Raw genomic sequence first — 24476 nt, forward strand, 5'->3', positions numbered from 1 at the left:
CACCCAAAGTCACCCATTTGGCTCCATAGCTGAGAGGGGACTAGAACCCAGATCACCGGAGACCCACAACTGCACTTTTAACCACTATACCATGCTGCTTTTCTCCATCCTTTGTTTATTGATCTCTTTTTTAGTAGCAAACTGTCCACAGGGATTGTGATAATTGTTATTATTACATTGCATGTATATCCTGCTTTATTTCCTCTTATGAGGAACCCACAGTGGCTTACACAGCTCAATTTTTCCCTCACAACAACCTCCCTGTGAGGTAGACCAGGCTGAGAGTCTGTGCTTGGTCCACAGTCTCCCTCTAAGCTTCATGGCCTAGTGCAGACTAGAACCCGGATCCCCCAACTGACACCCCATCGCAGTCGGAAGAAAAACGCGCCTGTTCACTCTTAAAAGCAGAATCTCTTTATCTCACATCATTGAAAATATGGAATGAAATAATGAAAAGTTCTTGGGAGCCGTAAGTGTGACCGCTCATCCTGCTGAATGAAAACCACTGGAACCAAACATCTGGACTTTGCCAGAGCACATGCCACTGAGGCAGGGCCCTTCCTTCTCCAAAGAGCTGCAGGTGGGAATCCAGCCAGCAGGCCAAAAGATGACCTCCTAGAGCAGCTGCTTGCTTTTGCTTACCTGCATTCATGTGGCAACACAGACAGGGAGAGATGCAGAGACAAAGATGGCAGCGATTCGGAGCAACTGAAAAGCGAAGATTGGGGAGGGGCATCCTGGGAAAGGCAGCTTTGGGGCCAAAAGAAAATGAATAAGAATGGTGCATGACATCTAAAAACAAAGTAAAACCAACATTATAAACAGTCAACTCAAATAATGTGGGAGGAGGCAAAAGGGAAGACGAAAACTAAAGGCAACTGCAACAGAACAAAAACTTTGATGGAATGGGATATGTGTACAGAATTCAAAAGAAAGGATTTCTTTGACTTATAGAATAGAGTTGTCAAAGCGGGGAGACATCCTATTTTGGAATTTTTAATCACAGGGTGGACTCATTTGTCTGTAAGTTATGGGGAATCACCTGATTGAAAGATACAGGTGTATTTGTGTATTGGGAAGTAGCTTTTTGTGGCAAAGAAAATACATGGAGGAAGAGGTCAAATACCAAATGGAATGTGGAAAGATGCCTGCATTCGACTTAGCGAGCCCCCTGCTTCCAGGAAGCAAATTTAAATAAGAAAAGCAACAATAGAAGGACTTAATTTGGGTCGGTAGTGCAAATTTTGTCTAAGCTGCTCTCATATGTTCTGAATCTGAGTTAGAGTAAAGGGTTTAGGTGACATTAAATGTACAATATCTAGAAAATTCTAACTTGTTTCTATTCTAGTGTAAATACAAGAGATTAAAGTCAATATTGCAACCAATACATAAAATAGGAGGGCTTTATACTTTAACATCAATGGAATTTCCCCTCTTTCTTTAGCAGGATAAGTAGCTGTATGACAAATAATCCCAAACCCTACAGATTGGGCCCTACACACATACTCTAGAGTAGAACACAGTGAGGTTTCCTTAGATGGTAGATATTTAATATGAATTCCACTTTATGTTTCTTTCTCAGAAAGGTAAGCCAAAAATTCTAAGATTAAATTTAGCTGCAGTCGGCTTAGATAATAAAGATGCACGGTGTCCTTGGTCATCAACTTGAAAGGAAGTCAAGATAAGTTTCCAAGCAATTCCACAAACAAGTTACTCTAAATGAGGCAAGAGACTGAATGCTCTCTAGTCTGGGAGAAGCAGAATTAACAATGTGAATTAAGGATTTAGAAGTAAATATGCCCCTATTCTTGCAATTTGCAAAAGTTACCAAATTTGCTCTCTCTGGGGAAAGAAGTCTGAGATTGTTTTCATGCATGTGCTTAAGTATCTATAAAAATGCATGCCTATATGGGCTTCTGCACTCAGAACTCAGGAGAGCATGCTTGTGATTCGACCTATACAGGACTGTTCTGTTAAAAGCATATTCTAATCCGGTACATTCTTGGCTTATCAGCCATAGCAATAACTGGATCTTCCCTTTGGTCATAATTTTATTATGTTTATTATCATTATATTATTGTTATTTCTTGCTATAGGCCCTTCGCTCTGCTCCTCAATTATGCTTTCTTAAAATTAATGTTGGGATTACAACATACAGATAATTTCTTGTTACTACATTAGGTGCGTATCTGATGAAACAGTCCAACAAAAGCAATCCTGATATACTTGCATCAAGAACTTTTGCATGGTACTATATTCGTCTGTGTGGGCACTGAAAACACCACACAAAGAGACTGTTGGCATACCCACAATGCAGAATGCAAGCGAGGTAGTTAGTTTTTGTTATGTCCTGATGCAGGTGTGTACTCCAGTCAAGCGCCACACCGAAATACAGATGGCATCCTCAGGAGGTTTTTTTTTGACACTGTTTTACGGAAGCCAATGTGCAGGCCGTGTCTCATGTGAGATATAATGAACTGAAGCAACACATTTTTTAAAAACTAACAAATGGAATACTGGGGGATTTCTGATTCATCAGCTCTATTTCAAAAATAGCAAGTATTCAGAACTCCAGAATACATTATGAATTTCAGGCGAAGAAAACTGCAGAAGAATTCATAGCTGGAGGGGGAGTCCATATACCAGGGAATCCAGTCAAGAAGAGGTGGCCAATTTTCACTCCTTTAATTTTTCCTAAGGTAGAGCAGATATTTACCTCTTGGAGTTGCATGCAGACCTTGTTGAATGCACGTAACCAGTTGGCCTTTGCCCGTGCTTTGGGGTCAACCACTTCCGTCGCCTCTCTCTCCCTGAAGACAGAAATACAGAAGTTAAGGGATGTTAGATGCAGCTTTGCAGGTCCCTGCAGAAAACGTTCAGTAGGCTGCAGTTCTTCAAGGATCTACAAGGATCTGCCCCAACCACCCGAGGAAAGATTTGCAGATGGTTGTACTTACAAACCATGTTTCTCCTCTGGGTCCCTGGCTCAGCCATAGTGGCCCACCCCAGCTTCCATGAGTGGGGGCTAAAAGGAAGAATGGGGGCATTTTTGTCTGGGGTTAAGTCTGAATTATCTTATCTGGAATTAGACCAAGAGTCCACCACAGAGCCAGTGCGGTACAGTGATTAAGAGCGTGAGACTGGGACTCAGAGGATCTGGGTTCGAGTCCCCGCTCAGCCATGGAGCCCACTGGGGGACTTCGGGCCAGTCACAGACTCTCAGCCCAACCTACCTCACAGGGTTGTTGTTGTGGGGAGAAGATGGAGGAGGAGGAGGATGTAAGCTGCCTTGAGCCCTTTGTTGGAAAAAGGCAGGATACGAATTGAAAAATAAATAAATAAAATCCAACCGCTGCCTATTCTTGATGGATGGAGATGGTGGCCAGAAAAAGGGATGTAAGTGTCTTTCACCGGGACTTATTTTCTTTCTTTTAAAAAAAAACAAAAACTAGGAAGACACATTCTTTACATCGGGTTCTGGGGACTGCACTCCAGTCGTACATGGGCCAAAGGGAAAAGCCAGAGGCCGCCATACCAAAAACATCGACACACTTCAACTGAAAGCTGATATGGTAAGCAACTAAGTCTTGGAGAGACACAGAATCCCTTTGGGATGGCGGAAAACCTGGGCAGCATCTTGCAAGCCACCAGAAAGTGGCCAGTGTCACTCCACAGGCCAGAGGATGGTCACACCCAACGCCCTGTCCTCCTTCTATAAGCAGCAGCAGCGCGACATTGCTCACCCTTTCTCCTCGGCCGGCCGGGACTCTTCCTCCGGGGCTTTCTCCTCTGGGAGCCCTTCGGGGGCTTTCTCCTCCAGCTGGGCTACGGGGCTTTCCTCCAGCAACTCCTGTTTTGGCTCCGGCGGAGGCGGCTGCAGCTGCGGCTTCGCCGAGGTCTGCGGCTCCTGCTGCAGCTTGGGCTGAGCGTGCTGCAGAACCTGTGGCACCTTTTGCTGCGCTTGCGGCTTTTGCGGGGCCTGTTGTGGCGGGGCCTGCGGAGGCTTCTGAGGCTGTGGTGGGGGCACTTGTTGTGGTTTCTGTGGCTGCGCCGGTGGGGTTTTCTGCTGAGAGAGGGCAAACTGAGGGGCTGGAGTCTGCTGGGCTTGTTGTTGCTGGTACGCCTCGCGGGGATATGCCTCGAATTCGGATTCCGGCACCTCGTCTTCGGGGTAGTACTCCTCGTTCCCACTGTACTCTTCGTTGAACTCATCCTCTTCCAGGTAGAGATCATCATCTTCCTCTTCTTCGTCCCAGCGTGGGGAGTCCTTATGGTAACTCACCGAGCTGTGGCAGGAATGATAGGAGTCTCCGTCCCGCTCGTCCAAGCTGATGTCGTCGGGATCAAAATCGTCACTCAGCTGGGAACTCCCTTGGCTCAGTTCTGCCGATGAGGCGTATCGGCTGCTTCCTGTGGGGCTGCAGGGGTGGACCGTGGTTATGACTGATTATTGATTATCGATAGATTTGTTTGCAAGCCACCCATTAGCATCACGCTTTCTGGGCAGCCAGAATGGTCTGGGTCGTGGGGCAAGGAAGAGCAGGCCCAAAAAAAGCGAGGAAAGGGGGGGCACAAAGAGGCTTATAACAGGGCACACAATGATCATCGGGGGCCACCCCCTGCCAGGCTCTGCCCCCATTTGCCGAAATGGCCCCCTGACATGCCTGACGGATATCAATGGCACTGCCAACAGAGAAAGGGGACCTTTGGCCATTTGCCCGTGCGCTCGCTCGCTCGCTCTCTCTCTCTCTCTCTCTCTCTCTCTCTCTCTCACACACACACACACACACACACACACACACACTCACACACACACGAGAAGAGGCTGCCTCAGTCTAGGTTCCAGGAAGATGACGATTTGATTCACACTGTGCAGGCATGACAGAAAAATTAGGCATGATTTTAGGCAAGGGAAACTTGGGAACTGTACCTTTAGGGATGTGTACTGGCAATTACTCTGTGCAAGATCCCTAAGCATTTCCCAAAATGGCTACAGTTCTTGCATTGGGAGCCATGGGAATTCAGGAGCTACTAATGTACGGGGATTGAAGTCTATTGTCAGTTCCTTAATCAGGAGCCTGAATTACATTCCCTCCCTCCCTCCCTCCCTCCCTCCCTCCCTCTCTCTCTCTGTGTGTGTGTGTGTGTGTGTGTGTGTGTGTGTGAGAGAGAGAGAGAGAGAGAGAGAGAGAGAGAGAGAGAGAGAGAGAGAGAAAGGGCAGGTACTGAGTGGCAAAAGGCTGGTAGTTTACCTGTAACAGTAATTCTGGCTGGCCATCTGTGCATTCACACATGCAGGTTTCATGCCTGTGCATGTTCTTGTTTTGGAGAACTTCTATGGTTAATAATTTTTTTTGGTAAGCATTCCCTCTAGCTATCCTTGTGCATGTGCATTTAGGGGGTCTACCTGTTCCCCGCGTCCATTTCCTTGAGATCAGGGATAGCTCAAAGTGCTGCAGAATTGGGACTTCTGGCATTCACAGACTTCTGCTCATGGCAAGCAAGCAGAGCCAAGAAGAAGTCTGTGAATGATCTTGGAATGAAGGCTGTGAAAACAGGACCCCCTTCGGAAGGAACGCTTCGGGTTCCTCGACCACGGCACTCTGTTTCTTGCCAATGGACTTCTGGCAAGGGACGGGTTGCACCTCACGAGGAGGGGGAAAAGGTCCTTTGGAGATGCTCTAGTGAGCTTCATCTGGAAGACTTTAAACTGAGTCGGGGGGGGGGTTCAGACCCCCCAGAAACATGTCTGCACTGGACCAGTGTGAGGGGAGGATCAGGTCTCTGGGAGCAGGTTTTAGAGGTACTGCAGGGACTGACAGGACTCCTACAGAGAGGGTCCAGCTATCAGGGAGGATGGGAGGCAGGAGGAGGCTGGGGACTCCAAGGAAAGGGAGCAGTGGGAAGGAGTTGGGGTGCATGTACACCAATGCTAGGAGCAAGGGTAACAAGCAGGAAGAGCTGGAAGCTCTCCTGGGAATGGGAGGGTCTGACCTGGTGGGGATCATGGAAACCTGGTGGGATGAAAGGCAAGACTGGAACGTGAACATAGAGGGGTATCACCTTTTTAGAAAGGACAGGAAGGGAAAGAGGGGTGGGGACGTGACTTCATACATCAGGGAAGGGATAGGATGCAGTGAGAGAGAATGCAGCACAGATGGGGATTCGGTAGAGGCAGTCTGGGTGATAGATGAAGTACAGATTAGGGGAGCTCTGGATGCGAGTGATCACTCCATCCTTTGCCTTGAGATCAGGGGACTGGGGACGTGCAGCAGGTCAAGCACTAGAAGCTGGGACTTCAAGAGGACCAGCTCTGGCCATTGAAGGCCAGATTGGGGAAAGTCTCCTGGGACAGGTTACTGGAAGGCAAGCGAGTTGAGGAGGGGTGGATGGCACTCAAAAGGGAGGTCTTGAAGGCACAAGCCTTGACGATACCTCTAGTCAGTAAGATGGGGAGGCGGAGGAGAGGCCGCCATGGATGCGAAAGGAGGCGGTTAGAGGGATTAGACGCAAGAGGAACCTCCATAGGAAATGGGTGCTGGGGGAAATAGACAAAAGGGTATACCGGGAGGAGGAGGCCCATTGCAGAAGGATTCTTCGCAAGGCTAAGGCTGATGACGAGCTGAGACTTGCCAAGAATATCAAGAGCAACAAAAAGGGCTTCTTTCAGCATGTAAATAGGAAGAGGAAGGGGAGACAAGTAGTGGGACCACTAAATAAGGAGGAAGGAGATCCAGTGACTGATGCGAGGAAACAGGAACAGATGCTAAATGACTGTTTTGCCTCTGTGTTCTCCCCAAAGAAGGACGGGGGAGATCCGCATAGGAGATTAGATGAGGCCGGGGACTTAGGGGCACAGATTAGAGTCACCCCCCTTGAAGTCGAGGGGCTCCTCGGGGCATTGGGCATTACAAAGGTGCCAGGCCCTGAAGGGTTACACCCGAGAGTATTCGAGAGTTGGCAGGGGTTCCCTCACGCCCGCTGGCCTCCATTTTTGAGGCCTCGTGGAGAACGGGTGAAGTTCCAGAGGACTGGAGGGTGTCGTCAGTGGTCCCAATTTCCAAGAAGGGTAGGACAAGGGACATGGGGAATTACAGACCTGTTAGCCTTACATCAATTGTAGGAAAAACAATGGAAAGGCTCAGAATAGTGAGCGATCTAGTGATGCTAGATAGGGAAGGGAGGCTGGTGGCCACACAACACGGCTTCCGCAAAAACAGGTCCTGCCAGACAAACCTTGTGAATTCTATGACAAGGTTTCGAGGTGGCTGGATGGAGGGGATGCAGTGGATGTGGTTTCCCGGGATTTCAGCAAGGCCTTTGACAAAGTGCCCCATGATATCCTGGTGGAGGAACTGAGGAGTTTTGGGATAGACCAATGCACTGTCCGGTGGATTAGGGCATGGCTGACTGACCGAAAGCAGAGGGTAGCCATTGGTGGGGAATCATCGGGATGGTGGCCAGTGACAAGTGGGGTCCCCCAGGGCTCTGTCCTGGGGCCGATCCTGCTTAATCTTTTCATTAACAGCATGGAAGAAGGGGTGAACAGCCTGCTGATCAAATTCGCAGACGATACTGAAACTGGAGCAGTGGCCACAACTGAGGAGCAGGTACTCCAGATCCAAAAGGATCTGGACAGACTATGGAAGTGGGCAGGAGACAACAGGGTGGCGTTCAATGTGGAGAAGTGCAAGGTCTTGCACTTGGGGCATGGGAATGGGTGTCACAAGTACAGGTTAGGGGACAAGTGGCTGGAGAGCAGCGCTTGTGAGAGGGACCTTGGGGTGCTGGTTGACTGCAGGCTGAACATGAGCCAGCAGTGTGATGCGGTGGTCAAGAGGGTGAATGCCACCCTTGGTTGCACAGCCAGAAGTGTGGCTTCTCGATTGAGAGGGGTATTACTGCCACTCTACACGACTCTGGTGCACCCACAACTGGAGTATTGTGCTCAGTTCTGGGCCCCTCGTTACAGGAAGGATATAGCCAGGTTGGAGTCAGAGCAGCGTAGGGCCACATGGTTGGTGGCCGGTTTGCAGGGGATGCTGTATGAGGCGGGACTGAGGGAACTGGGTCTCTTCAGCCTGGAGAAGAGGAGGCTCAGAGGGGATCTGTTGGCGACATACAGGTATGTGAGGGGGTGTCCCACGGAGGTGGGCAAAGACCTGTTCTCCCTGCAGAGGAAGGCAGGACGGGCTCCAGCGGAGCAAAGCTCAGGGAACCAGGTTCCACTTGGATGCCAGGAATTCCTTCCTGATGGTTAGGACCCCGAGGGTGTGGACTGGGCTTCCCCAGGAGGGGGTTGAGGCCCCATCGGTGAGGGTGTTCAAGGACAGGCTGGACATGCACATGGTGGGCATGTCGTGAGCAGAGCCGGCTGGAGCCGGGCTCAGACTAGATGGCCTGGGAGGCCCCTTCTGTTTCTCTGTTTCTGCATCCCATGCATGCTGCAGGTGGCATGCAAGGGAGAGGCTGCCTGGAGAGGGTCCATGCTGGGCTTGATTCTTGTGCACTGGCATGCGAACACTGGGTCCACTGGTCAGGAACTTGGACCCATGGCCATGCCAATGTGGACTGAGTCTGGGGAGCCGAGCCCAGAGAATCCCATGGCTTTCCACCCTAAACCAGACGCAGCACCTTCCTATTTGAGAGAGGCCTAATTGTGGGCTCAGGTCTAAGAGGACTCTCCATGTGAAGATTGGTGGATGGAGCAGCCTTGAACCAGAAGGATCCTCTGCTCCCAAACACACTTTTGAGTTCGGCCATGACCCTGAAGCAGGAACCTGCAACTACAGCTACAAGACTTTTTATTCAACCATCATTTAAATAATGAAGGGTTTTAGACGTTTCAAGATTTTTTGTTTTCTTTTCTGTTTTCAGTCGCATTTCCTATTTTATTTTTTCCTTCTTTTTTTTAGTTTATAATGTTCAATTTTATGTTTTTAATAATTGTGGTTTTATTATTGTATAATTGTAATTTTACATTTTTTAGTTTATAATGTTCAATTTTATGTTTCTAATAATTGTGGTTTTATTATTGTATAATTGTAATTTTACATTATGTAAGCCATCCTGAGTGCTTGTGCAGAAGGACGGGATACAGATGTTGTAATAAAAACAAACAAGCAATCAAATAAATAAATAAATAAATAAATAAATAAATAAATGTTTTCTCATCCATGTTCTCTGTGCATCACACATAGTGGAAACAAACAGGGTGACTTCCCTGGAGGTCAGTTGGTCCCATCACCAGAGTATTGAAGAAAACTTTGCACAGTCAGTCCTGGAGCAGAAGCCCAGTCTGTAACGCTGCATAACCATGGACAATCTTGACCAAATAGCTGCCATCGTAACTCGGGACAGGCTCCAAGCGCAACCAAGGTTTTGACACTGAGTATCGTCTTGGAGGTTTTGGAGGTTTTGGCTAAATAGTTGGAGCAGGATGCAAGTCACCAGAAAGAGACAGAAGGTGCTTTAAGTCAAGAACAGTCTCTGATTTGTGGAAAGAATGCATTCAGGATTTATGAAATGCAAGAATGAAAAACAGAGTCCAGCGAGAATGCAGGAGAGGAAAGGAAGGTGGGGGATAGAGTTGATATATCCTTCTTGGTATAAAATGAATAAAAGCTGAAAGGAAGAACAAACTAGCAAAGGACAATGGAAGAAAAACACCAGTCCAACTCGATGAGGGAAGAATCTATGAGGTAACCATGATAGAGGTCAAAGAGAAACTGAAGGAAGAAGCCAGAACCCATGTAGATAAACCTCTTGGGTTTCTGCCCAAATTCCTCAGCTTGTCATGGCTTCTCGAAATGTGTGATGCCCAAAGACCATGCAAAAGATTCACCAAAACCTCACCATCATTGCTTCAGGGAAAGACTGTTGTGAACATGTTCCTCTCCCATTTTTCTTTCTGGCAGACCAAAACAAAAGCTTGTAAAATACAGACCTTTACGGGAGCTTAACAGGTGTGACCCGTTCGCAATGGGCACTGGAACAAGTGGCGAGATAGCATAGTGCTCTCTTTGAACTTCTGCCCATGTGGTGGGTTGGTTCCAAAATGGAACAGTCCCTTCTTCCCTTCTGTATCTCAGAGTAGGAAATGTCGTGAGCAGAGCCGGCTGGAGCCGGGGGTCAGACTAGATGTCCCGAGAGACCCCTTCTGACTCGCTCTGTTTCTGCGTTTCTATGAAATCCCCCCTCAGGGTGGCCCCGACTCCAAGTGTGCCATATTTGGTTCACCCATTTGGTTCACCTTCTCGTGGAGTCTAGAAATTCACGAACTTCCCCCTTTTTCTATAGCAACTTCCCTTGTGCTCAAGACGGCTTGGTTCTCAGTCCTTGCCTGACTGATCTTGTATATTGAGATTGACTTTTTGGAATCATGTGCCAAATTTCCCTCCACTTGAACTCATCTGCCTCATGTTCTGCCTCCAAACTGTCTGCCTGGAAAGCTGTTCTCATTTCCACATAGACGTACAACCATGCCATTAAAACATCAACAGCAAATCACAGAGAAGTCTGGTTACGCTTGGCAGGCAGGCAGGCAGAAGGTCTCCCCTGCATGGAAGCGAGCTTTATAGAGCATCTTACAGCTTCCCTGGGTAGACACACTCTCTGCGATTGTGCATCTTCCACATGGTAGGCCTAACAGCGAAGCCCAGTTGAGTTGCTCAGCAGTGCCTAGCACAGGTCCCACCCTATGAGTAGGTCTGAGTGAGAGAGAAGGGGGGAAGTGTCTATCTAGGGTCGCATGGCTACCGTATTTAGCATAAACACAGGTGACCTAATTAAATCAGGGAGAATTCTGCCAATATTCCTCAACAGCTCTGCAAATAAAAGGAATGATGTTGTTTTTTTTTCTGAAAGAAAACTGCAAAATCAAGCGGTGGGCTGGAATATCCCTGAAAGAGCCAAACTTTTGCAGCCCCAGAATGAGAATAGGAACACCCAGAAATCCACAGGATTTCCTTGGCTCCGCCCCCTGGACCCTGGACTGCATTCTGTCTGCCTCACACCAAACGTTGCACAGGCATTGAATTGGAAGCAATTTGCAGGGGCTGGCTTGCATGCACTCCACCCAAATTTCACTCACGCAATTTTGCTTCCAGACTCGATCTACTTTGCACCTGTACTTTGTGAAATGCAGGGTCTGCTAGCATTTCAAATCATTCAGAGACTTGATTTCAGCTTGGTTCTCTCCCTGGTCAGGTCTGGGCATGGGGAAGAAACCTTGCTGATTGCAAGAGAGCTAAATTCTGGTTAGATCTTTGCATTCGTTCATCATCTGCGAGATTTTCTGCCTCTCTGGTGCGTTTCCAGGTGCAATGAAGCACATAAGTGGCATTAGAACCTCCTTCGTTCTTTCCCTGACCCTTCAACAAGTCCATGCCGTTGTGTGGGCAGAGAATCCAGGGGCCAAACGGAGAAAATCCCAGAGTTTTCCTCTTCCCAAATATTTATTATATTTTAATATTTTATTATTTATTATCACACACCTCAAATAAAACAACACCATTCAGACAGTGCTAGGCCTTCCATCTTTGAATACATCCAAAACATACTATCTCCTGCACATAGACTACCAGGATTCCCAAGAGGACGGGGCAGAGCCCAGCTTGTTCTTAGCAAGCGAAGTGGTTCAGTCCACTACCACAAGGCTCTACAAATGTGGGGATGCACGAACAGAAGTCTCTTAAATAGTGCATCCAGTTTCCCAGTCACCCCTTCTTTGGCCATGCAATTGGCATGGTAGGGAGCAGGGACAAGGGAAGAGTTCCCACAGCACCCTGAGGAATTCCTTCCATCAGTCCCATATTCTTCGACGAGGGAGCAGTATGGTACAGGAGAAAAGGGTTTATGGATTAGGGAAGGACACACAAAAGGAACAAGAGGGGAAGCCTCCGACCCTGAAAGATGCACAACAACTGATTGCCAAGACTGCCTCTGACCATGTGCAGAGACTGCAGGAAGCACATGCACACATGATACTAGTCACAGCTGGATTAGACCGAAAACACAGCTCCAGCACTGCTGGTGGGAGAAGGGCAAACATGAGACCCTTCACAAAGTCCAAGGGTGCCCATCTGCTTGGCTGCAGGCCTGGTGTGATGAGACAGAGAGGAGAGAGGAGAGCAGAGCAAGGCAGGACAAAAGGAGCAAAGTTCTCTTGACAGGATGTATCCCTGATCCTTCCTGCACCCAAGTTCTCGCCTCGGTCGTGTTCTCCGAGTGGATCCAACCCCTTCTCATTCATCCTGTGTTGCACTTGCTGAATTGTGTACAGCATGCTGCAGTGCACACATCTTGCCAGAATACCTGTGTGTGTGTGTGTTTTCCCTGCTCGGGCATGTGCATTGACCAAACACTACCAAAATACAATAGTGCTCTTATGCAGATTTTTTTAGCAGGGCTGGAGAAGGCCTCTCTGTGTCTCTAAGGCACAGTACAGAAAGCATCTCAGCTCTGCACCCAAGCAGAGCTGACGCATCTGTGGAGCAAGAGACCGGTTAAATCGACCAGCTGCAAGAAGTTGCACACACTTGCAAAAATTAATGCAGAACCCTTGGCAACATGTCCTAATAGTGAAGGGCAGGGAATTCAGACTGGGAAGATGGCACATCTCCACTCTGATTCTATTGCTGAAGAGAAGCAAGATCAAGTCCTGCAAAACTGGGTGAGAGCACACTTGAGAATCCCTGTGAAGCTTATTGCAAGGGGAGAAAGGGTTACAGGACTAAAAATGAACAGTCTAGAGCCAGACACAGATGGTGTCTTGTTCTCTACTCTTTGGGGGCACAGAAGTGGGCATTTCTCCAAGGGAGGATAATTTCTTTTTGAGGGCTAGGGTTTAGTCTAAGCAATAGCAGCATGATTGCAATTTTGCATTCTACATGCTGCTCTGAGCCAAGGGTCATTCCTGGGCAACGTCCGTGTGATAAGAGAATGGAAACTACAGAGAGGAAAATGCTACTGAGGTGGGAGTTAAAGAAGCAACATTTCTTTAACAGCTTATCAGAAAAATAGGCTTTCTGAGAATATTATCCTGGCTCTGGAAAGCATTCCTCTACTGACCACAAAGGTGGAAAGTTAGACTCAGGTATTTGTCCAGGATGGATCAAACTAGAGGCCAGTATGACCCAGTCCCGTATTTTGAATTTGTCTGATATTTAATATTGTCAGATTCACAGAACTCTTTGGGAAAGTATGTGTATATGCTAAACCAATCCAATCCAAATCATGGCTGGTCCCATTAGTGCCTGAAGAGGGCGCTGAGGTTTGTCCATGCCATGCAACAGGGATGGCATGCACTCTTCGTCTGAATGCAAAACCTCCCAAAGGGTTCGAAAAACTCCGTAGCTTTTGGGGTGGAAGAATGCACATGTCTGTCAATGCATTTAGTGACTCTTGAGCTTGCTTCAGCTTGAGAAAGATCATTGTTTGATCATCAATTTTTTAACAGTATATATTATTGTAACTCAGTGTATTTTTTGTATTTTTGTATTTAGTGGTAATTTATTATGTTCTATTGTATTTCAATGTATCTTATTGTGTTGTAAGCCGCCCCGAGGCTTCGGCAAGGGGCGGCATAGAAATGTTATAATAATAATAATTATAATAATAATTATAATAATTATAATAATTCATGAGCAGAGCAGAGGAGAGGAGAGGAGAGCAGGGGAGAGGAGAGGGGAGGAGAGGAGAGAATGTGGCATGCCCCAGAGACTTTCTGATATAAGGTGTTTTAGTTATGCTTACTTGGAAGCAAGGAAAGCTATTGGCATACACTTTGAAGCACCTTTGTTAGAAGAAACAACATTGAGAACTGGTCCAGGGCAGATTAAAGTCCTGGTCAAATCTAGATTTGGATTCCACATTAAACGAGAAAAGACATGCTTTTCCCAGAGAGTGATGCTTAGAGCTGGAAAGATGCTGACGGCGTAATCCAGATTGTGCAAAACCAAGAGCCACGTTACTCTGCAAAAGTCACACAGCAAGGGAGAAGAGAAAGACGCACCTATCAGACAGGTCTAGGGAGCGCCTGCTCTCGAGGGAGGGCTGGCGGCTTGTATGTTTGCTTGACCCAGGAGCAGACTCAGCGTCGCTGTGTCCATTTGCGGCAGAATCTACACTACCAGAGCGTCTGCCGGCGGAGGGTTAGGGTTGGGGGGGAAGAGTAAAAGGGTCAGCATATGAAACTCCAGAGAGACCAGACCACCTCCCTGTCACTCCCACTGAATTCTGGAGGGTGTGTGTGTGTGGGGGGGGAGAACGCATTTGCCCCCCCAGAATCAGGAGACGAGCTGATGGCAGAGGGCAGAATCCGTCCTGGGACAGACTTCGCCAAGGGCTGGGGTGAGGAACAGCCACGTGAATCAAAATGAAAATTGTATTGCTGCTTCGCCCAAGCTTGTCCCCTGTTCATCTCAGTTCTCATTTCCATTTGTGACAGCTGCCTGCTTCTCCAAACAGGAAGTCCACCCAAGTCAACCAAGGGCTAAAAGTGGGATTTGCACAAATCTCGCAACCTTTGCACCCACATCCTCCACAGCTGAGCTTAGTCAGTTCCTGGAAGGGATTAGCACAAATGTGGAAATGTGTGCTGAACAAACCGGGCAGGTAGGAGTGAAACCAACACAAGTTCATGTTTGACCACTGGCAGACACTTTCAACAGAGCTGTGCTCAAGTTTGGGGCTTTGAACTGTGTGTGTTCATGTGCTTTGTGAGCAAAAAAGAAGTCATTCGCATACCTCTGTAAGGTTTTACCTACCTTTCTAACAAATGCATGAATAAAAATAATCTGGAGGTAACTTCTGAAGCACTTAACTAATTTGGTGCCCAAAAAATATGCAAACCAAGCAAGTAAAGTCTGGATAGTTGACAGGGTGGTCAGAAAAGCTATCTGTAATTGCCAGGTTACACATAGATCACAGTGCAACTGGATGTCTGTCTGTCTGTCTGTCTGTCTGTCTGTCTGTCTGTCTGTCTGTCTGTCTAGAATTCCAGTTACAGTAGGAGTCTAACAGCAACTGGCCGTCTAAGAATTAAGTGTCTTATGTTACCTTTGGCCTGCATCACACCTTCCAACCCCAAGAAAGGCTCTCTGTCTTTACTATGCACTTCAGAGGCCTCCTGTTTAGTTAAGGCAAACACCAAAGGGATCTTTAAACCCCCTTCTGGTTTTGCCCAGCTGGAATTCCTGAGACAAAGTAAATTAGAAACTCCTACCTTCTCACCATAGCAAAACCATCCCCAGGAATCCGCGCATGAAAGCCAAGCCAGGGAATTGTGGGGGCAGTGGGGCAGCGTAGGGAATGTTCAGCCCTAGATGTGATGGTTTTGCAAGTGGAGAAGGGGTATTTCTTCACTGCATCCCCAACTGCCATGCTGGACTTCTCTGTTTATGGCAAGACCAACCGCTTGCCAGCCCTGACTAAGAAGAACCTCCCAGAGCTCATGTGGGTTTGCATTTTAAGCTCGGTTAAATCATGCCATTGGCCAGTTTACAGGAACAAAACAGTTTTTGCATCTGCCACCCCACAGCTTTATCAGCTGCCACTTCCCAGGTGCCCATTCCGGGGAGCTGGGCCCTGAGATCCAGCCCTCGTTGCCCCACTGCAGGGAATCAAAATCTGCAGGGGGAGACCTCCCCTGGGGTCTTTCCTGCCATTTATGCAGTGGCGTCAGGGTGCTTCAAGAGAACCCAGAAGCTTTGGCTTGGTTTAGGGAGCTCCTTTCCCATCACCAAGCCCTTGCGTCTGCTAGCTCAATCCTTTCCTCTAGAAAGATCTAGAAATTCTTCTAGAAGAATTCTTGTAGATTTCTTCTAGACCCCACTCTGATCTGTGGGCATTTCTTCTGCCTTCCCAGGGAAGGCTGCAGGCTCCACCCCTCTACCTGATGGGCTGGTGGTCCGAGTAGTCCATTTCATAGCTCTGCATGGAGTCCGTGTAGGAGTCCCGGGAGAGTCGGTGCTGGTGTCGCAGCGGGTACTGGTGCACCGAGGCATTGGGCTGGGAGGTGGTGTAGTACGGAGGTGGAATACTGTTGCTGGTCTCGCTGCGGTAGTCGCTGTCACGGTCATCCACAGTGCTGTCCAGGTCATCATCTGGAATAGGGGCCCAAGTCCACAATGTCAGACACTGGAGCGAAACATGGCGTCGCAACAGAGGGCTTGTGAATGCGTCTCCCCACCCACCTTTTGGCTATAATAGAACGGAGTGGAGAGGGGATGGGGGGTCACGAGAGATGCACATGATGGGATACAGGTGGAAGATCTGAGAAACCCTCACGATATGACCCTAGTTCTACTTGTTTCCTACATCCTGGCATGGCCAAACACACGGTTGGAGCTGATCTCATAGCTGAATCATAGCACAGTAGAGTTGGAAGGGGCCATGAAGGCCATCCGGTCCACCCCCCTGCTGTTGCAGGACACCAGTTTACATGATCCCACTTGGGGGGCTGCCCAGTTTCTTTCTGAATGTCTCCAGTGTGGGAGAGCCCCCCACCTCTCTGGGCAGCTGCTTCCACTGTCCTGTCGCTCTGACCATGAGGAAGCTTTTCATGATGCCCAGCCTGAATCTGGGTTGTTGCAACTTGAATTGATTTTTCTGTGTCCTGCACTCTGGCATGAGCAAGAAGAAATCTTGACCTTCCTCTCTGTGACAGCCTTTGAGGGACTTATATAGGGATACCGTGTCCCCACTGAGCCTTCTGAAGGCGGAACATGCCCAGTTCTCTCAGTCTCTCCTCACAGGGCAGCGTTTTCAAACCCTGGTTGGAGAGTTCCTTCTTTACCTGACTTCTCCCACTTCCTCCGCCACCAATTTGGGTCACTTTTTAATTTTGGGGGCTCAGCTTTGAGAAGCATTCAGTGGCTTCATAAAGAAGCCACCCCACCCCTTTTTTAGTCCAGGCAAGTCTAGAACCTCTGGCCCATTTTGCATTTGTGCATTTTTCTAGCCGAGTCTTCTGACCAGCATTTTGGGGCACGTTTCAGCGGGTGGAAAGTCAACTTCCTTGGCCGTTCGTGGCACCCCAGGAGAACATATTTCCTGATAAATCCAAACTGCCTTCCAGTTGTGGGGGGGGGGGGATTCCCTTGTCCTCAGTGATGTCATTTTGTAGCAGAGTTGCATAAATAGGGCTGGGGTGACTTTCCATGTCAGGATGGCGCCTAACGGGATGGGCTTTGCCTGCACAACTACTCTGGGGGGAGGGGGACGGGGGGGGCAGGTGTGATACAAGCTCTCCAGCTGCCCCGGGAACAATCCAAAACCTCAATTTATGGCACAGTGGGCACATATTCCGACTCTGGAATTTGCTCCCCAGAGAGGTTCGCCTGGTGCCGACTTTATATGCTTTTCAGCACCACGTGAAAACCTTTTTATTTGCCTGCCATATTAAGGATTGAGGAATTTTAACTTGGTTTTAATATATTTACAGTTGCATTTTGTTTTTTGTTCACTATTATATATGTTGTTTATTTATTGTTCTTAACATAAGCCGTCCTGGGATGATTTCCGTGTAGGATGGGGTAAAAATGTTTCAAATAAATAAATACTTCCGGAGCTCCTGAGGCCTCAATATCAGCATGGGGAAAGCCTTTCTCTGACTGACTCTAGGGATTTGTTTTGGGGGTGGGAAGCCACCCGATTCCCGGGGCTCAGCTCCCTGGACTTGGATCCACTTTGTCATGGCCAATAAGCCTGAGCTCCTTCCATGACAAAGTGGATCCAAGCGTTGGTTGAGAGGAACTTGAGCCGCGTCGCTCCATGGATCTCCAAGCTCTGAAGGTTAGCTAGGAACAATTACTGATTCCCACAGAAACTGGGAGAATTGTGGGGCTGGTATGGGGGGCACTCTTAGGGAGTAAATCCCCTGTGAGCCAACTTGCCTTCTTGACCAAAGACTCATAGTCAATCACTTCTTGACGACGGGGTCAACTGGGGTTTTGTGCGATGGAGACAGATCAACAATAGAATGCGGACTTCACCTACAGAAATACCTGTTCATAGTCCTTTTCTGTGGAGGCTATCGACACAACGAAGGACTGATTCACAGGTCTAGGACCATCACATCATTGCTCAACTCTAGTTGTGGATGGCCTCCACTAAAATAGCTTTCTGCCGAAGTTCCCCTCTGCATCAGACCTATGTTATTTGAGGCATTCAAGCTCTACCTTAATATTACCTGTCAGAAGCACCTCTGGCCCTACCTCCAGCCCCCTTCACATCTGACCTCCTCGCTTGCCCCAGACATTCTCAGCACGAATGTGTCCCCATCACTGGGGTCACCACCAGACAAGGACGAAACAGGGAAGCATTCAGATCCATCCAACACATTCCTGGTGTGGAGTTATGGTAGATTGACAGCTAGGAGACCAAGCTGAAATCAGGAAGGAGTCCCAAGTCAAAGCAAGCATCTACCATCTCTTCGCTAGGTGGCCTCTCCGCTCAATCTCCCCTTCTGCCAATTGGGAGGGTAACAAAGATGGGCTCAAATATTTAATCTCTGGTGTCCCTGAGGGAAGGACCATAACCTATCATGCATAAGATTTCAAACTTTAGGGGAAGCTACTCGCTGGTGAGGACCGGTTCAGCAATGGAACCAGCTGGTCCGGCTGGAGGCCTTCAAGCTGAAGTTGGACAATTGTTGGTTAGAGAAACTATAGCATTGAACTGGGAACTGGATTAGATAACCCCTCCAACTCTGTCACCATGCTGACTTACTCAATAATGAGCATAAAATACTTCGAAAGTTTAATACTCTTCTTCCGAGGCATGCTCCCAACTTTTCTAACTGTTCTGGGAAGATCTGGCTCTCCTCTGGGTGTCAGATGCTTTCAGTGTCTTCTGAATGGGGCAATGAAAGACTGGACCCCAAGGAGGATAAAGGGAGGGGAAGGTATTTAAGACAGATTGTCAGAAATGGGAGGAATTTGTATGCAGCTCTGGGGACAGGTAGGGGTAGAATACTTACTTTGTTGATCGCCCCAGCCAAAATAATTCCAGTTGCCTACAGAAAAAAATGAAGAAGACATGTCCCTTTAAGAGACAAGCCAACTCTAAATATAACCCAATCTACTAGTCCCAGGGGAGGAGGGGACTGGTGGTGGGGAACCCTGAGACTAGATGTGCTTCAGAAGCTCACAAGCACGGCATGGAGGGAACAACCCTTCCCCGTTGAGGAACTCTGATCTTGTGGTCTTCAGAGATGGGACACCTCCGAATGCAGAGGCGCTATTTTGCCCTCAAGGATCTCCATGCTTTCAACAGATCCTTCCTCCAGAGGTTTCTCCAATAACCTGGAGGTCCCCAATATGACAGCTGCGGACACTGCTGTTTTTGTAGATGCCTCCCTTGCTGCCCACCAAGTTCCTGGGTCTCCTCCCTTGTTGAGCTTTGTACATTTTCCCAACAAAACAAGCAAATGAACATTAAACTGGGAGGGTGGGGTGGCACCAGGCAAAAGATCAGTTCCCTTTCCTTTGGAGTCCACCCAACAGCCAGACAAGAGGATGTTTGGAGGATGGTAGAGAGCAGACAGTCAACTTCTCATCACAGATGCATGAGAATTACATGCCCAGAGAAACAGCAAACCTTGCCCCAGGCAAGCACAGGCCAGTGGAAAATAAATAAAATGTGCTTCTGTTTATCTTCTCTCCAATTGTCCTTTAATTTTCACAGAAGGCCTTGGAAAGTCCTTGGTAAGGACTTCTTTGGGGGTCATTTGTGCAAAGCTGGAAAACTTTCTCCAATCTCCCATCTGGTGGGAATTCAGTTTGTGCAAGTTTCAGCTGCCACAAATGCAATCAGGAAATGGGCGAAGGATGGGTGTAGTGATGTGTGGAGAATCTCGGAGAACTAATTAGAGATCCAAGTGAGACCCTGGACACTGACTCTCCCCATCCCTACCTCTCATTATCCATTGTGGAGGACAATCAGGATTCTTTCCTTCTGCCTTTCTTTTGTTCTCCTCATTCAGATATCCGGCTGCCTATGGTTGGAAACAGGACTCTGGGCTGGGTGGATCCATTTGGATCCAGCAGGGTTCTTTTTATGCCTGTGTTCTGTTGTAATGGTGTGACTATCAGGTTAAACAAGGATCCTTACCCTTCCAAACAGGGCCAATGTTGGCCCGAGACAAAGCTCAAAAGGAGCTTCCGCCCTTTCGCTCCCTCTAGCGCTTCCCCTCCAACTTTCTGTCCCCAACAAACAGTGCCCCAACTTTCATACCACTGCTCAGAAGAGGGTGAGGAGACATATAGGAAGAAATGGGAATAGGAAGACACAGAGAGGAGAAACAAGGATGGGTTTTCTTGCTGGCCAAAATGTTAACTGCTCCTCCTTTGGGCAAATCTGCCAAATGGACTCAGCAAAACACCAACTCCTTGACGTTCTTGCAAGGGGAGGACATGGAAGGGCAGATCTGTGGTTCGGGGGCGTTCCATAGCCATGCTGTAGTTATAGTAGACTTCAAGGGCAAGAAGTGAAGCAACATGCACAACTTTAACACAAAAGTCAGACACTTACAACATTGTGAGCTGGGTACTGGAAGTGGCTGTTTCTACGTGTCCAAGAATGAATCACGTTGGAGTTGTGGGGAGAGAAGAAAGAAAACCCAATGGGCAATGACTATTCAAGAAAACCGCAATCTCACTTTTTTAATAGGTAACCCACAGGTCAGTTCAATCAGACTCGTTAGTTCATCTCCTGCTATCCCTCTGTTGCACCTTAAACCAATAGTATGAAATTAATTTCTCCATTTAATTCCTTGTACCCAGTCTCTAACCAGTCTATAGCAGATGCAGCACCTTTAGATAAGCCATCAAAGCTCTTAAGAAGTAAATGGTGAGTTCTAAGCCTGAAATGGTTTTTAAAGAGATTAGCAAGATACTGAACTTAAAAATTGAAGCAGATCCTGAAATGCCATTAATGTTAATATTTTATGTAAAGAAATGGAACATTAAAGATTTAATAATAAATTTGGTAACAGCAGCAAAACTGAGACTAGCAAAGAATTGGAAGGAGAAATGGGATCTTTAGTTAACTGAATGGTATAAAGAAATTTGGAATATAGCTGTTAATGATAAATCGAACATGGGATTAGGGTGAAAAAATGACTGATAAAGAAGAATTATTTTAATGACCTATGGGGTTTGTTTATTGAATATGAACTAATAAAAGGGAAAGGTGTTAAATCTTTGGTTGATTCAATGCAGTTTTGGATGGAAGGGGGAATTCCCAAAAGAGCAGAAAGTTAGAAACAGAAGTAAAGAAGAAGAAAGAAATGGTGGAGTGAACTGCTTGTGTTGTGTTGTGTTTTTTATATATAAGAGGTTTTTTATTTTGGGTTTATCCCCTTAAATTTTGATGATGTACTTTATATTTGCATTGTTATTATTTATTATTTATAATAAGCTTATTATTTATAAAGGAAGATGCTTCTGAACAAACCAGTCACAAATATTTAAACATTTTCAATTGTTTTATGCCATGTTTCATATTGGGTGATCTCTTTGCAGCATTCCATTCTCTCAGAATGAGGATGGTGGGTTGGACTGACCTTTGAAATCAATCTTAGACGTTCTTACATGCCAGAACTATTCCAGGCAGTGTACAAAACAAATCTCGGTCTAGTTGTAAATTATACCCAGATAAACACAAGGGGATTATCAACATGCCAATTTCACATGCAGTGTAGCAAAAAGGTGGAAATAGGTAATGCAAACTGAGCTTATGAGTCCTAATCCATTAAAAAACAGAATTAGGAAAAGAAGAAATATAATCCAGGAGTCCTAATGCATATTGGAGACAAGTTGAAGATAATTTAGAATCATGAAATCCAGGGAGATACTGGGATTAGGTGATTTCTGGAAGGATTCACACTTGATAGGGGAGAGGTAGAACATTTTGAAAGTCACGCCCCTACAAACGATGTGGAGGAGCACTTACATCGTCTTGGTCTCGCATGGCATTAAGGCGCTCGAGCTCTTTGACCCAGTAGCGTGCCTCTTCTTCAGGAATATCTGCAAACAGAGGGAAAGACAGACACCACAATTCAGACCATTAACAAAATAATATAACTGACAGAATCAAATCATAACACTCTCCTGTACTCTACCTCCTGCAGGCCCAGGACCCTTCCTTGCATAAAAACATTTATGAGATGATGATGATGATGATGATGATGATGATATGATGATTAATGAGATTATTTATGAGATTATTCATATTTATTTATGAGAGCCAGTGTGGTGTAGTGGTTAAGAGCTGGGACTGGGACTCAGGTGATCTGGGTTCTGGTCCCTGCTCGGCCATGGAGCCAACTGGGTGGCTTTGGGCCAGTCACAGACTCTCAGCCCAACCTACCTCACAGGGTTGTTGTTGTGGGGATAAGATGGAGGAGGAGAATTATGTAAGCTGCCTTGAGCCCTTTGTAGGAAAAAGGCAAGATATAAATCCAAAAATAAATAAAATAAATAAAAATAAATAACATGCAGTGAATAAGATGCAGGGAACAGTGCTTAAATTTAGGTGCAGTGTTTGCATTTATGTAAGAAGATAAAGTGAAAATAGTGTGAGATGCCCTTTGATGAGGGGATCATGGGGCCTTTGGCCATTAGATGTCAAGGGCTTCCCTGAAGCAAAAATTGCATGGATCCATGGCGTGTACAGCCCTGTGCAAAAAATCTGCGTCCAGGTGCGCAATGTTTTGCACCAGGAACAGCAGAATTCTGCAGCGTGAATCTGTTATCGGGACCTAGAAGGTGAGATAGTGTCAGAACTTCAGTTCAGCTGGTCCTGCAGTGGCACCATGGATACATTGGCAGAGCAATGCAGGTTTCAGAGAGAAGCCAGGGAGTGCACCTGGAAAGTTTTGAGTGCAAAGCCTTTCCCTCTTCCTGGGTGTGTATACATTATGCCTTGTGCATTTCAATGAAACAGATAAAAAGGAAATCTTGGGGGTTGGGGAAAAGAGCCTTGTTTTCCCTGACCCTTAGTTGCTATCATACCGAGGGGGAGCTCAAAGCGGGTGTCCAAAAGGATGCGGTGGAAGGTGGGGTCCTTGGTGCCAGAGATTTCATTGTCGGTCATAATGACATGGGAGTCGAGGGTTAGCCATTCCCCAGGCCCATCCTGGTAGTTCAGGAAGACAGAAAAGAACTTAAGCACGCTAGAAGAGCCCTGCTCAAGCAGACAGAAGCTGGAGCATTTGAGTGCGTCATGGGTGCAAATTCGAGCGCGGCATTCTGTCCACACCATGGTCCCACAGTGCTCTCCCACCCATGTCCCCCAGCAAGTGGTACACAGAGGCCTTCCAGTGCTGGAAGCAACATACATCTGGCTACTGATAGACTTATTCTCCATGAACTGGACATTTGGATTCATCCCATCAGTTGCAAACTCTCTACCAACAAAGAATAATTTCCCCCCAGAATGAATCACCCTTTTCCTCCACGAAAGTGTTCCAAATGATGAAGCCTTTCATTGCAGAAGCACTTCCACAATCCCCTCCCCCATCATCTTGGGTGGCTTTTGTCTTCATTTTTCTGAGTCAAACAATAAGACCCTTTTGGGGACGGGCGGAGATACCAGAATACAGAATAGATCTTGTATTCTCACCTTTTCCACCTGGTATTCTCCCTTTGACAACAACCCCTATCATCCTCAGACAGCAGGGAAATTGTCTAGGGATGATGGGAGTTGCATTCCAACCAGTCTGAAGGCATCACATCCTTACCCAGTGAAACAGGTCCCTCCAATGTGATGCCTTGGAACAGGTGGGAACAGGTGTCTTGGGTAGGAACAGGTGTCTCTCCCCCACCCCAAAGTCCCAAGTCCACCCTCTGGAAAGAGGCTCTATACACACCTCATTGGATTGCCGGATGGTGCTTAGGGGGATCCACACGGTGCCCACCATGGTGTCCCAGATAAGACCTTTGTTCCACACTTCTACTGTCAGCCCAAGGTCCAGCCTGTTGATCTCACTGCAAAAGAGGCATCCTTCCCCTCAGCCTGTGACATTTCGTGACAATGCTCTACCACACCCTCAGTCACAGACCTCCAGGGTCCTTGCAAATTTGTTCTCTTGACTAGGCAGACCTCACCTAGGATACTGGCTTCAGTTCTGAGCACCACACTTTCAGAAAGATGCAGAAAAATTAGAACCGGTCCAGAGGAGGGCAACAAAGAGACTGAGGGAACTGGGCAAGTTCAGCCTTGAGAAGAGAAGACTGAGGGGAGACGAGCTTTCTCTCCCTAAGTCCCTCAAAGGCTGTCACAAAGAGGGAGGTCAAGATCTCTTCTTGCTAATGCCAGAGTGCAGGACACGGAATCAATTTTCGGCAACCCAGATTCAGGCTGCACATCAGGAAAAGCTTCCTCATGGTCAGAGCAACACGACCGTGGAAGCAGCTGCCTAGAGAGGTGGTGGGCTCTCCCACACTGGGGACATTCACAAAGAAGCTGGA

General features: G+C 47.3%; 1 protein-coding gene across 1 annotated transcript in view; it reads right to left on the minus strand.

Annotated features, from left to right (window-relative positions):
- Positions 1-24476, minus strand: part of LOC123035332 (protein unc-13 homolog A) — a 151091-nt gene that overhangs the window by 77998 nt on the left and 48617 nt on the right. The window contains exons 5-12 of the mRNA XM_044453377.1: positions 23876-23993; positions 23019-23142; positions 21958-22031; positions 20536-20569; positions 18983-19018; positions 15896-16106; positions 3744-4418; positions 2717-2810 (exon numbers count right to left, since the gene is read on the minus strand). Coding sequence (XP_044309312.1) covers positions 2717-2810; positions 3744-4418; positions 15896-16106; positions 18983-19018; positions 20536-20569; positions 21958-22031; positions 23019-23142; positions 23876-23993 — 1366 coding nt within the window. The remainder of the gene's footprint in view (positions 1-2716; positions 2811-3743; positions 4419-15895; positions 16107-18982; positions 19019-20535; positions 20570-21957; positions 22032-23018; positions 23143-23875; positions 23994-24476) is intronic.

This window comes from Varanus komodoensis, unplaced genomic scaffold (genome assembly GCF_004798865.1).
Source record: "Varanus komodoensis strain SLA01 unplaced genomic scaffold, ASM479886v1 scaffold79, whole genome shotgun sequence".
Classification (NCBI taxonomy): Eukaryota; Metazoa; Chordata; class Lepidosauria; order Squamata; family Varanidae; genus Varanus; species Varanus komodoensis.